The following is a 13953-nucleotide window of genomic DNA, read 5'->3' as shown; positions in this document are numbered from 1 at the left end:
ACACATAGCCTGTGGGACTCTGGAGGCAGCTAACGGGTACCAGCAGGCCAAGCGAAGTGTGGCTCTGGGATTAGCTGAAGCAACAACTTGGCTGTGTTGCTGGGGCCCCTGGGATAGATAAGATCCACTCTGAATTCCTTAAGGCCCTGGATGTTGTGGGGCTGCCTTGGTTGACACGCCTCTCCAGCATCACATGGGGATCTTGGGCGGTGCCTCTGGATTGGCTGACTGGTGCGAAGGGTTACCGGAGGGTGTGCTCAACTGTCGGGGGGGATCACACTACCTAGCCTCTGTGGGAAGGTCTATGCCAGGGTGCTGGAGAGGTGAGTCCATCCTTTAGTCGAACCTAGAATTCAGAAGAATGCGGTTTTTATCCTGGTTGCAGTTGGACCAGCTCTTTACCCTCTCAAGAATACCAGAGTGTGTGTGGGAGTTTGCCCAATCAGTCTACATGTGTTTTGTGGACCTGGCGAAGGCATGTCAGGTGGTGGCCTCTAGCTCGCACTACAGTGGTTTGCAGCCAAATGTGAAGTGGCAGGATTGAGAATTAGCACCTCCTAGTCTAAGCCCGTGGCTCGGTTATCTCAGAGTCTTGTTCAAAGGGAGATTGACAGATGGATTGTACTGATCTGCTAACGAACGAGCTGAGCGTAAAGGCAAAACTGTCCATTTACAGGTCGTTCTACGTCCCTACCCTCATCTATGGTCACAAGCTTTGGGTAGTGACTGAAGAGTGAGATGACAGATTCAAGCGGCAGAAATGAGTTTTCTCCAGAGGGTGGCTGGCTTCTCTGTTAGAATGAAGAGTGCAGTCATTTGAGAGAAGCTCAAAGTAGAGCCGCTGCTCCTCCACATCGAAAGGAGCCAGTTGAGGTGGTTCGGGCATTGGGTGTGGTGTTCTGGGCATTCCCCTGGGTAAACCCAGGACACACTGGAAAGATTACATCTCTGGTCTGGCCTGAGAATGCCTTGTTTTTTTTTCCCCTAGATAAGGTGAAGGAGGTGCCTGGGGAGAGACAGGGCTGGGCTTCTCTGGTTAGGCTGATACTTCTGTGACCCAGCCCTGGATAAGTGACAGAAAATGAATGGATGAAAGGATGGAAATGAAGTCTGGTTACAACTGTAAATGTACATTGTACATTGTATATAGTGTTATTATTAGTAGTATTAAGGTTAATATTGTTTGTTGATTTTATATATATTCTTTTCTTAATAGTGTGAATTATTATATCTTTATTTATATTTATAATAACTGCGGCTGCTGTTACACCCAAATTTCCCCTCTGTGGGACAATAAAGGCTGTTTCTTCTTCTTCTTCTTAAATGTGTGTCCGGTTTTTTTTTTTTTTTAATTCTTTTTTTTTTCTTCATATTTTTTTTTTTTTTCATAGTGGCAGAAGTAAATTCTACTGTCTATGGTCAGCATCAGCCTAGATTTTCCCATCTGTGGCCGCCCACTGTGCAGTGTTTTGCTGTCTGATAAAGCTTTACACTGATAGATCTGACCGACGTAGATACAGCAACTAAGTATTATGGTATAATGTAGGAACTGCTTCTTGAAGTGGTAAAACTGTTTATTGCTGAGAAGGAACTACTGTTTTTAAATCAGGTTTATCGTCACAGTAACGTCTGACATCTAACTGGTTCAACAACATTCCTCAGAGATTACATCACGCCTTTGAAATAACATTCAGTGTATTTTCTTTAGTGCTTTTAGCGGTGACGAAATGTTATTTTGTGTTACATACTGCTGGTTCACACACGTGTCTCACACAATTATTGAAGCAGGTCACCTAGAATCTCTGTCACCACTGCAACTTGCTGCCAGCTCATGAATGTCAACAATAGATCAGCTCCGCCCTGCAGGCTCTGACTAATGAAAAGCCCATCACTTCCTGCAAGCGGAAGAATGTGGATTGAACCAGAGAGATGTGGCAGAGTGGCAACATTCATTAAATATGTTGCAAGAGGAGAAGATTCACCTCCTAAAACCCGATTCACACTTCTGTCAACACCGACTGCTGCAATTATGATTATCTTCCCCGAATACTGTCAGTTAATGACTGCTTTCTGTAAATGCTGTAAAATTAACATTAAGTGTCAGCTTAAAGAATAGTAGAGTTAATATTTAGCTCTAATATAGCTCTAAATTTGTAGTGGTGTAGTATTTTACTTATTGCTGTTACTCATCTGTAATACAAAGGAATTTTTTATTCTGTCTGTGAATGTGTATGAATCAGACATGTGTGACTCCCTGCTCTACCTACTGGCTGTAGCTCAGTAGGTAGAGCAGGTCACCTACTGATCGGAAGGTCAGTGGTTCAATTCCTGGCAGGCTGCATGCCAATGTATCCTTGGGCAAGATACTTAACCCCAAGTTGCTCTCCGACCGTTCTGTCGGAGTATGAATGTGAGTGAATGTTAAATAATTAAAGCACTTAGCTTAATTAATTAATCATGGAAGTGCTTGTATGAATGGGTGTGCATGGGTAAATGTAAAACGTGTTGTGTAAGCGCTTTGAGTGCTCATATCTGAGTAGAAAAGCGCTATATAAGAACTAGTCCATTTATTTACCATTTTGTCACCTCCTAAAAGTGCTATAGAAAATGCACTGACTGTTTTGATGTGATCTCTGAGGAATGTTGTTGAATGTTTTAAGACTTTATTTAGATGACAGACATCAGTGGCAACATTACTATCTTTGGAACAATACTGTAGGTTGGGGGTTTGGATCCCAGCCAGGGCATACATCCAGTAAGGGTGGTCAGGCTAGACCGCCCATGCTACCCAAGCCGTTCTTGGAACATGAACAAGAGAGAGAGAACTGAAGCTCGGACATTGCCCAGATTAACAAGGTCTGTGTGAGGTGTTTATGAACCAGGGTATACTGATGAGGCTGTGCACCTGAGGCAATCCGGGACATAACAGCAGGTTGCAAGGCAGGGCATACATAGAATACCATAATTAAGTGGCTCGTATATTATACGAACATCTCTGCCAAGTATGGCCAGAGGTCAAAATAGGATATGCACCTAAGGGTGGTTGAGAATTATACAGATGGACAAACTGATCATGGCTAACCAACCAGACACAGTGATGGATGGATGGATGGAATATCAAACATGACACAATAAATTGAATCTATACCATATGTGTGTGCACAGTGCACACCCTGCATATCCTACTTTCACAAACTCAAAATTGCTTTCTGGAAGTGTCTTGTACAAATCTTATGTCCTTGTGCAAGATGAACAGATGTTCCATGTTATGAAATAGTCTGAGCTGGTCAGGTTTGTTCAGTGTTTTGTTATAGCAAAACACAACATCATTGCTGAGCAGAAGTCTCAAAATTAAAAATTTCATAGAAACTACAAATTTAAAAAGGCCTCTTTTCTGGATTATCTGTTCATTTTTATTAACTCAAATAGTTGGATAAATATTCTAAGCATAATATTGCTTAGTTGAACTAAAATAACCACACTGACCACAATTCAGTGGTTAGATTTTCAGTTTAGTGCAACACTGGGTATTTTGCAGCCTCTGGCAGCATTGTGACAAAAGCTAAGTTGCAGTCAAAATGGTTCACACTGCAGTTGTGTGACACATAGTGAAGAACAGGCCAACAATTCTGTCTTTGTCTGGAACCACAACTTCTAAATGCACAACAATCTACCATTGAGGTGAAAATGTTCCTCTCGCATAGTTGGCTGCATGAATTAACAATGAACACACACATATATGGATGGCCACACACATGCATACAATAGATACACTCACACTCTGCTACTATAAGAGGTGGACTGTTACAGTCTGCAGACAGTTCACATCTGGGTGATGTGAGTCAACAAGAGTTTATTACTCAACCACTGACAACTTAAATTACCTAAATGCTTTTCCCTGTTACATATGCTTTAATAAAAATTTTTTAAAAATTGTACGCATACTCCACATGAACAGTCAGAAAACCTCCACTAAGATGAGTTTTCCTAGCTTGCTTTTATTATCTAGCACTGTTAGTCTCACATTCCTCATAGGTCATTGGAATGCCAAGAGATCAAATACAACCAGGCTGTGCTGTCATTTGTACTCTTTACATTGTATACTAATGACTGTAGAACAATAGTAATGGGAGTAATGATAAAAAATTTGAACCTCACAGTACATAGAGTGGATTGGAGTTTGGCGCTTTAGCATTTTTTGAGCCCTCGTAATTTTTATTAAATACAAGAGTCAGCCATATGAAATTATCAGAGCTGAAAAAGAAGTTAAAGCTGTATAAAAACTGCAACCAAATCAATTTTATATCAACTTTATTTATATCAGAGCATCACAATCCTGTTTGTCTGCAGTATGAATTTTTTTTCTTTCTATCACAAACTCTGAGCATTGATATCATAGGATATAACATGGCTTCAACTGCAAAACTGCACCAATGTAATATCTGTGATGCAGCGCAACAACGACAAGCAACTGTACCCTGGATACAGACAACAAACCTATTATTTACACTTCTGATAACTTTTTATGAAATACCCACTTTCAGCAGTTACTTGTAATTCCACATTCACAGTAGCTTGTGACACATGTTGCATTTTCATTCTGCCACCTCTGTGTGTGCCTCCAGCAACTAAGTTCACATGTGAAGATGTGGTGAAACATCATTAGAATAACAGCGTGGCTGTGCAACTGGAAATCAATTAAAAGCTGTTTTGTGCATGCATGCTTAAGGAAATGAGGAAGAAAAACTATGATCTCACGCATGGCTGGTCATAAAACAAGCAACAAAAATCATAATGTCCTCTCAACAGCCTCTCTTCTCTAAATCTAAAAGGAAGTCTCATGGTGCCAAAGTGCAAATCAAACCTTGTCACGCTTGTTTTAAACCTTCAATCAAGCAGCTGTACTAAATTTCCCTTCACACCCCCCCTGAGCTGGCTGCTCCACCCTGAGCCTGGTTCTGCTAGAGGTTTTTTCCTGTTAAAAGGGGGTTTTTCCTTCCTACTCTCATCAAGTACATGTTCATACGGGGTTGTGTGATTGTTGGGTTTCTTTATAATGTTGGTCGGTATTTACCTTAAAATATGAAGCATTTTGAGGCAACTGTTGTTGTGAATTGGTGCTATATAAATAAAATTGAACTGAACTAAATCTAGGTGTAATGCAGGAATGTGAAATATAGACACAGGTTGTCATTGTTAAAAATGATGTCAAATATGGTTCCGGTATGTGAATCAACTGGCTAGCATGCCTAATACTGTCTGAAATGTCTCTTACATATTATGTTTATATTTGTTATGTCAGCAGACTGTGGCCATCACAATTAATTTTATTCTATTCTGTTCTGCTCTATTTCAGTGTTTTGCATTTTTGTTTTTTTTGCAATTGATTACTCATACTTCATGCTCAGTTTGCCTTCATAGAGAGTTGCTGGTTTTACATTTGCATACCTATTTAGAGGTGGTGCATTCACTTCAGTGTATTATAAACCACAATCTTAAAGCTAAAATTAACCAGGCAGCAATTCCCCCTGACAGAACGCAGGTCTTTTCAGAAACTTCCCCTCACACCAGTTTCATTTTTTTTTTCCTTTTTTCATTCTGTCTTTTTTTTTTAAATGGAGAAACTGCTTTTAAAGAAGCTTTTTAAATTCAAGTTTATTTAAAAGTGATTATGTATTTCACCAGTTTCAGAAAGAAGTGAGAAGCTGATGTGCTACACAGAGTTTATAACTGTTATTACTGTTCAACTCTCATCTTTACCTGACCTTATGTATACACAGCATGCAAATATAGTTTTCCATCAAACTACAATACAGTAAAGATGAAAAAAAAAAAAAACAAAAACCTATAATGGACATAACTACTGTGGTTTAGAAAGAAATTGCAATTAAAGTGTTACAGCACTGCTTGACTTTTAACCAGTTCCTAACCATTACTGTGAAATCATTTATCTCCTCAATTAGATTTCATTTAGATACTCTGGAACACTTTGAAAACACATCAGATTTAAATAAGAATAACTTTGATATCTACACTGATATGGACTACATTATGTGGTTAGGAATGAAAGGATGCCACATTGTTTGATGGAAATTAAACTTATCAACCTACAGTGCTGGGCATTGAGCACAGGGCCAACTAGAGGATGTTGGCCACCTTCATGAAGTCTGGTTGTGATTGTTTGTCAGACATTCACACCAGTGGCTGCTGGGGGTCATTTTGCAGCTCTGGCAGTGCGCATCCTGTTCCTCCTTGCACAAAGGAGCAGATACTGGTCCTGCTGATGAGTTAAGAACCTTCTACAAGCCCTGTCCAGCTCTCCTGGAGTACTGTGTGTCTCCTGGAATCTCCTCCATCCTCTTGAGATTGTGTTCAAGGACACAGCAAACCTTCTGCCAATGGCATGTATTGATGTGCCATCCTGGATATTTTTACACTTGATGGTCATTCTGGTCTGAGTTGCTCTGTTACTGTCTTGTTGTTGAATATATCTAGAAGGACACTCTATAGATAGACTGCACATTTATCATATCTGTTTAAACATGTAAATGTGACACCACCAAACAGTTTTTTTTTTTTATCCTGAAAGTACAAGGGTGTAAGATCTGTACATTATAATACATGATAATGTACATGATAATACTGACATCCATACTACTGCAAAAAATGGAAAATATTTCATTTCAAATAGTTTTTTTTTTTTTAATAGCTCTTTTTGACTTGTCTGTTCTTTTGGCCAGGCTCTGGAAGAGGCAGCAGCTTAACGCAGCAGAAGAAGAAAAAGACGTCTTCAGACCCAACTGACCTCCAGGACCGCTATAGGAGGGATCTGGAGAGAGAAAAAAATGGTCTGTAACTCCTTTTCATCTGTTTGTAATGATGTCATATTTTAGTTGACAGTACAAACTTTCCTATACACCACCACCACAAATTTCAAAATAATTGTCTTGTTTTTATGACAGGTCATCTAATATATATATATATATATATATATATATATATATATATATTATATATATATATATATATATATATATACACACACACAAAAAAACAGCAAAACGGTCAACAGCAGACAGTACAACAAAATTAAATCCCACCCATTTAAAGTTAATTCTGCATCTTGTCGCTGTCAAATGCCTCAGCATCATTTCCATGATATTCATCAGTGCAAGTCCACTCAGTCCTTAGTCAGTCATCTCACATATGTATTGAGACACCAGTAGTCAATAGTGCAGATGTCATTAAGTGCCACATTAAAATGCTAGCAGTATTTACACCGCTGACTCCTTATACAGTCTTCAGTGCTTATAGTATTGCTTACACAGATAATAAACAAAACCAAACACTGCCAGAGCCTGAGAGCATTGAGCAACAGCTTGAAATGACTCGAATGGATTTTATGTTTGTGCTTTCACTTCACATTTAAGAATACAGTCTGTGGTTAAGAAGTGTCTGTTTGGCACAGTGAACACTGATGGTGACTCTGAGACTTGTAAGAGAGACCTATATTAGTGTGCCGAGCTGCCTCTGATACCATCTCGCTGCACAGCATGATTGCGGTGAAACAGCAGAAAGATGTTTAACTGTGTCACAGTTCTACTCTCAGATGTCCCGCTGTTTTTAAGAGATAGTGTGATTGTGATTTTATTCCTTAGACAAATGAAAATAGCTCAACACAACCAAACTTAAACACATGTACCAATTTAAACAGTACACCCATTGTATACAAGGTGTATGACTGCACCCTCACCAGCGTCACATTGTAATTTTAAAAACACAGTCAAAAACCTTAATTTAGTCATCATGTAATAGTGACGTGATTATTTAATGATTAATAGATTATTTGGTTAGAAGTTGGAATTAGTTGGAACACACACACACAAACATAGAGCTGGTGGGCAAGCCGCTGAGAACAGCTTGAGGTTTTTATTCTTTTGCACAGGGATACCACCACTAACTCGAGTGAGTCAACAGCTCATTCTACATCCTGCTGGCCCATTAATCGGTTGATTACTAAAAGTATTGCTAAAGATTGCTATGCTGTCTAATCATCTCTGTGTTAATTCATAATCTCCTGATCAGAGCGGTGTTCGATAAAGCAAGATTAATGGATTAGTGATGTATGCTGAGCCCAAAGGTGACTCTCATTTAATGTTGCTCACTACAGTAACTTATGCCGACCAGAACTTTCACTGATTCTTGTTTCCATCAGCGTGCTCCAAGCAAGATAGATAGTGCAGCAGCCTTTACGTGATTTCCAGATCGTTATCAAAAGGCTTAATGTACACTTTATGTACAGCTATTACATTATAAATAAACACCAGCTCTCAGGGTGCATAGAGTGCTAATATAAATATAGACTAATTATTTTATTTTATTTTGCTGTTATATTTCTATAACTGTCAGCTGGTCCTCTGATAATATCTCTGGTGGAAGGAGGCAGCCCTCTTTTCTGTGAGCCTGAAGCAGAGCGCCTGAGATTACAGAGAAAGCTGATAATTATCAGTGTGACTCCAGTTATCTCCAGCTGAGGTTTTAGGTTAAGCCTGGCTACGTCTCTTTATTTTACACGTCTTTAAAAATCAAACTTTTGTTTCCAGTGAGATGCTGATTAGTTACGGCAATAATGCTTTGTATTAGATATGTGCACCTTACACTTAATGCCATGGCACTAAAACATAATAAATAAAACCCTTAAGTAAAAATGCATATTATGAGTATTGATATTGAATTCCAGGTAAAATATACTTCTGTATTTTCTGGTTTAACAGGTACGGGAGCAAATTGAGAAAAACTTGGCTGAGAAGTCCACTGAGCTGGAGCAGTACCTGCAAAGGGTCCGGGAGCTGGAGGAGATGTATCGTCAACTGGAATACGCTTTGGAGGACGAGAGGAATGCCAGACAGGATGAGGAAACCCTCCGTAAGCTGCAGACATGGTGAGTCAAAGGGTGTAAACAGAGAGAAATGTTTGGGAAATATTCCCCACAGAGCCTCGCTCAAAGCCTCTGATCAAATTTAGGTCACTTGGACTTTTGCATACTTCTCTTATAATGCAAGCATAAGCCTATCAAATTTTTATCATAAATATATCCGTATAAATATTTTGTTACCCTAAATATTCAAATGGTGCTAGCAAATTTTAATGAAACTTAATATTCATAATCAACTGCTTCACATGAACCTCTGTCCAAAATGTCTGTCTGCTCCTTTTTTCTTTATATAGGAGGCCATACTCAGCCAGACATTCAACTTCTCCTTCACACACTCGACATTTCCCCCCATTCTTCCTTCCTATGTGCTGATCTTTACTTTCCAGGTCCCGCTTGACTAACCAGCAGCGAGTATTTCCTTAAATTAAATCATAGTGTTAAAAATGGCAATCAGTTCTTTAAAAGAGAGCCACTTAGTGGAAGCTTAAAGATACAAGAACCAAAAAAACACAGACTTGCCACTTAGACTTTGTAGATTTGCAGCTACAAAGCATTCAGACCATGTGTTGTGAGACCACCTGACCTTTGTGTGGGGATTTTTTCTGATCCCTTGTTTCCCTTCAGCTTATAAAGACATTAAATATCAGTAGTCATACATGTGGGTTTAAATGCATTTATATAAAATTTATTTTATTTTAAAAAAGTTCTAAATATCATTTATCTGAAAGTTCAAGCTGTAGTGCATTTACTTGTCCATAACTACATTAATGCACCACCTGCTGGCACAGTAATGTGACACAGCCATATTTGTATACTGATGTATATCATGTTTACCACATTAGCTTCTTTATTATTCATTCATCACTTTACAGAGGAAAATTTGGTTACAGCATCTCTAAAACATACTTTTACAGCCTGGAAACATCCGGTGCTTATATATTTATAACAGCTTTAGTTACAACACACAGTGCACACAATGTTGACAATACTAGCTAAAGTAGCAAATGTTAGACTGCACAGGGACTAATAATTTCCTCAACAAGAAGTGACAAATGTGTGGAAAATGTATGTACAGTCCACTTACTTAGCTTTCGTAATCACGTGACCCCTCAGTAGGACACATGCCAGCTGAAGCTTGCCTGTAGTAAATGGTGCATATACTGTGTGTGGACCAGGTTACTGGAGGAGGAGGCCAAGAAGAGAGCAGAGCTGGAGGAGATTCATTTGCAGCAGAAGCAGGCTATCTCAGTCACGGTGGCTGAGAAAGAGGAACTGGAGAAGGAACGTCTGGCCAAGGAGAGCGCCCTGCAAGCTGCAATGGCGCAACTGGAGCAGCTGGAGCATGAGAGGCAGGGAGCACTGGCACAGTATGAGGTCAGAGATGGTGTTAGGAGTCAGTATGCAGCAGGACTAGTGTGGAAACCTGCAAACTTCTCTGTTCAGTTGTTGAGCAGTCTTTGAGGTTGTCACTTGAAATGTGTTCCCAGTGGTTCTTCCTCACATGTAGCGCACAGCAGGAGACAGTCTGCTCCAGACACGCTACAGGAGCTGCTACATGGGTTTCAGAGGCAGGAGCTGCCTGTGTAGAGTGTGCAGGAGGCAGCACATGTGGCATCCACTTGCTAGAAGTGACTGGATGGGAATATAAGCACTATTTGCACATCAGTTCTCACATGTGTTTGCTTTTCCTGCACTCATCCCAAACTATGTCCTGTGAAGTTGGGAAGCTCTGGGCTGAGAGATCTGATCATGTGATTAGACTCTCCATCTGTCCCAGCCGCCTTAACGTGGGTAAAAGCGAGCCACTCAGTGAAAATCAGAGTTGTGTTAAAACAGCTCCAGTGTTAAATTTGCTGCACTCCTGACATTGTTAAGCACATAGATGTTACTACTTTACCACATGGTGTCCCTATGCAAGTACTGTATGTTAAGTTGAGCTCTCCATACAAGGAATTTAATACTGATTACTTGTGATTTCTCAATGCAGTATACCAACGAGTGCCATTCTTAAGAGGTTTCCAAATTATATGTGTTGTATTTCTGTTTCTTCATGTGTGATCCAGACAATCAGAAGGAAGCTGGAAACTGCAACCAACAACACCAAGACCTGGAAGCACAAAGTGGCTGAACATGAGGGGTTGTTAAGGCTTATTCAACCAGGTACTGATGTGGTGCATTTTTTTTTTTTTTTTTAAAGGTCTGTTTCAGAGTTGTCATTAACGTTTAATATTACAGGATTATTATGTTATAATTTCAGGGTAAAGTTTTTCAGAATTTCATAAATCTGCTTATAAAAATAAAATACTTTATTTTAATTGAGATTAAAATAATAATAATAATAATAATAATAACAATAAAAAAAATAGTTAAAACACAGGTATGGCACCTCCAGTCGCTCACGGTAGTAGTTTTTTCCTGAATATTTTTGTGTTACATTACAATTAAAAAAATTTTGTTTCATATAAAGTTGGAGTTATCAGTGCACCCCCGGCTGAGAAACAATATGAAGCGCAGCAGTCCTGTCAGAAGCAAAGACTGAGACAAACTGTACCTGGAATCATGGATATGCTTTGCTTGTTACAGTAACTGGCAACACAACTGGCAACTGTATTTAGCGTTGGTCTTGGTTGCTGACTCATTATACGTCTAGTGAAGTTGGGCACCATATCTTACTTTTATGCCTACCTCTGCATGCCAGTAGAGGTAGGCATAAAAGTAGATGGTTCGACTCTGCAGGGAAACAGTGTATAAAAGGGAGACACAGAGGCTCTCTGTCTCAGTTTTCATCACCATGTTCTGTGTCGTTTTGGTACCCATTTCCTCTGTGGTTTTCCCTGCAGCTGTTCTTCAGATGTAGGCTACCACCTATAGCACAGGGCTTCTTTATTCACACTACAATTCATTTGGACTGTCAGCTTAATTGAAAGAAAAAAGGTAGTTACACAGATAACAGCTCCCAGCCTTTTAGCTGAGGATTAGCTTGTGGTCTGTATCTGCAGTTGAGCAAGGAATGACTAACTGTGCAAAGCACACCCTCCAACAGGCTTGCCTCATTAATGTTCTCTAGAATACTTTGGTATACAGAGGAATTCATGGACGATTCAGTGTCTGCAAGGAGCCCAGGTTCTGTGGGTGCAAAACAAGCCCAAACCATCACCGCTCAACCACTGTGCTTGACAGTTGGTATGAGGTGTTTGTGATATGCTGTTTGGTTTTCACCCTCACCTTTGTTTTTGTTGCATATTTGGTTTGCAGTGATGGTTAGAGGAGTGGCTGATTTGACTTGAAGTCTTTTTTTTTATTTTTTTTTATTTAAGATTAACTGAATTGAATATTATTTCTGTTTATGGTGAAAATTCTGTTTTTTTTTTTTTTCTTCCTCCTCCAGGTGCCAAGGGACAGCAGAAGGTCACAAACTGGGGCCTGGCAGCCTTTTCTGAAGCAGAGCTCAGTCTGAGGGAGAAACAATGGCAGGAGATGAAGAACCAGGCGACTCAGGCTCAGTAAAGCTGCTGTTAGCTGTTATTGTAATCTTAAATATGTTTAACTAACAAAAGACAGATAAGACAGGGCTGCTGGGATGTACTGTGTCGAAGTGCATCTTTGCCAGGATAATGAGGCATTTTTTATTAAGGCGGCATTAACTAATCAAGAAATCTTTGTTACCCTGTAGGAAACAGCACTGATAGAACTAGAAAACTTTACTGTTGTTAGTATTGGTCACCATGGAGTATACCTAAAACCACCACCAAGTAAAAATCACCCTGTAATTTAGGGCAGGTCAATTAAAATAATTTTTAAAAAGTTATCGAGAAATAACTTTTTTCTTAATAGAAATATTCAATATATAGTCAATACATAGTCAATATAAAGTTGATGGTATTGTTGTTGGCTCAGGAGGTAGAGCAGGTCATTTACTAATTAGAAGGTTGGTGGTTCGATCCCTGGCTGTTCCAGTCTGCATGCCAAAGTATGCTGAACCCAGAGTTGCTCCCGACGTACTTATCAGAGTGTGTGTGTATGTGAATGTTAGATAGAAAACACTTAGATGGGGGGGGGGGGGGGGTTGTGTGAATGTGTAAGTGCTATAGAAGAACTAGTCCTTTTACCGTTGACGATAGTGCCATGAAGAACCGATCGTGTGGTTTGAACAGAGTTAGTAGCATCGGGTTAGGTTGATGCACACAGTGTAGGCACAGCAGCACATGTGCTGATGTTTGGGCTACTGCAGCTGTACACAGCAGGACTTTAGGAGTGTGAGCGAGATAAAAGGCGAAATGACAACAGGAAATGTCGAGCAACAGTATTGCTGGGCGTGACGGTAAGGACTTCAGTAGTGGGGATTTTTGGCAGACTGTGTGTAAGCATGTTTCCACAAAGGCATGTAACATACTGGCATGCTTTGCCATTTTGCACACTGCACATTTTACAGTTTAACTGCACGACGCAAGACTTTACAATCCCAGACACTCGTAGTAAGTCATGGCACAGGACAGAGAGACACAGTGATGTCACACAGCAGCTGTTTGTTTTACTTTAAAAAAACAGGATGCCAGTGAGTGCAGTGGAAAATTCTCAAATTTAGGCGGCTGATTGAATAACTGACCCTCATTAGCAACTCCCTGACCATAAGCCATTCTCTACCAGCCTTTTCCAAACTGCACTCAGGGTGTAGTGAGAGAGCTCTGTCACACTTCACTTTCACGTCAACAACTAAATTGAGTCTACTGAACTTCTCATATCTTTTTTCAAATTTTCATTTAATTAATTAATTTTATTATTTTTTTTTTGCCTTGGAGCAGTTTGCCAGTTTTGTTTTCCTTTGTTTCCATTTGAGCGTCTCGTGAATCTGTACAGAGGATAAATACACATTTTTAACTTTTTTTGTGTGTTTCTGTGGTTGTTTGCTAACAATTTAAAACAGATCGAATCTACAGTAGCAGTCAAAAGTTTGGAGTGTGTATAGAAATTGAATGTTACAGTATAGTTTCTTTATTTTGCATTAATATAAATGTTAT

The 13953-nt window shown here is 39.6% G+C and overlaps 1 protein-coding gene across 1 annotated transcript in view; it reads left to right on the top strand.

Moving 5' to 3' along the window:
- Positions 1–12971, top strand: part of swap70b (switching B cell complex subunit SWAP70b) — a 42669-nt gene extending 29698 nt beyond the window's left edge. The window contains 6 exon segments of the mRNA XM_030731842.1: positions 6741–6798; positions 6801–6845; positions 8773–8941; positions 10111–10309; positions 10999–11095; positions 12324–12971. Coding sequence (XP_030587702.1) covers positions 6741–6798; positions 6801–6845; positions 8773–8941; positions 10111–10309; positions 10999–11095; positions 12324–12442 — 687 coding nt within the window. The 3' untranslated portion in view covers positions 12443–12971.
- Positions 12972–13953: the final 982 nt, after the last annotated feature.

Source organism: Archocentrus centrarchus, chromosome 6 (genome assembly GCF_007364275.1).
Source record: "Archocentrus centrarchus isolate MPI-CPG fArcCen1 chromosome 6, fArcCen1, whole genome shotgun sequence".
Classification (NCBI taxonomy): Eukaryota; Metazoa; Chordata; class Actinopteri; order Cichliformes; family Cichlidae; genus Archocentrus; species Archocentrus centrarchus.
This window is presented reverse-complemented; position numbering and strand designations above follow the sequence as displayed.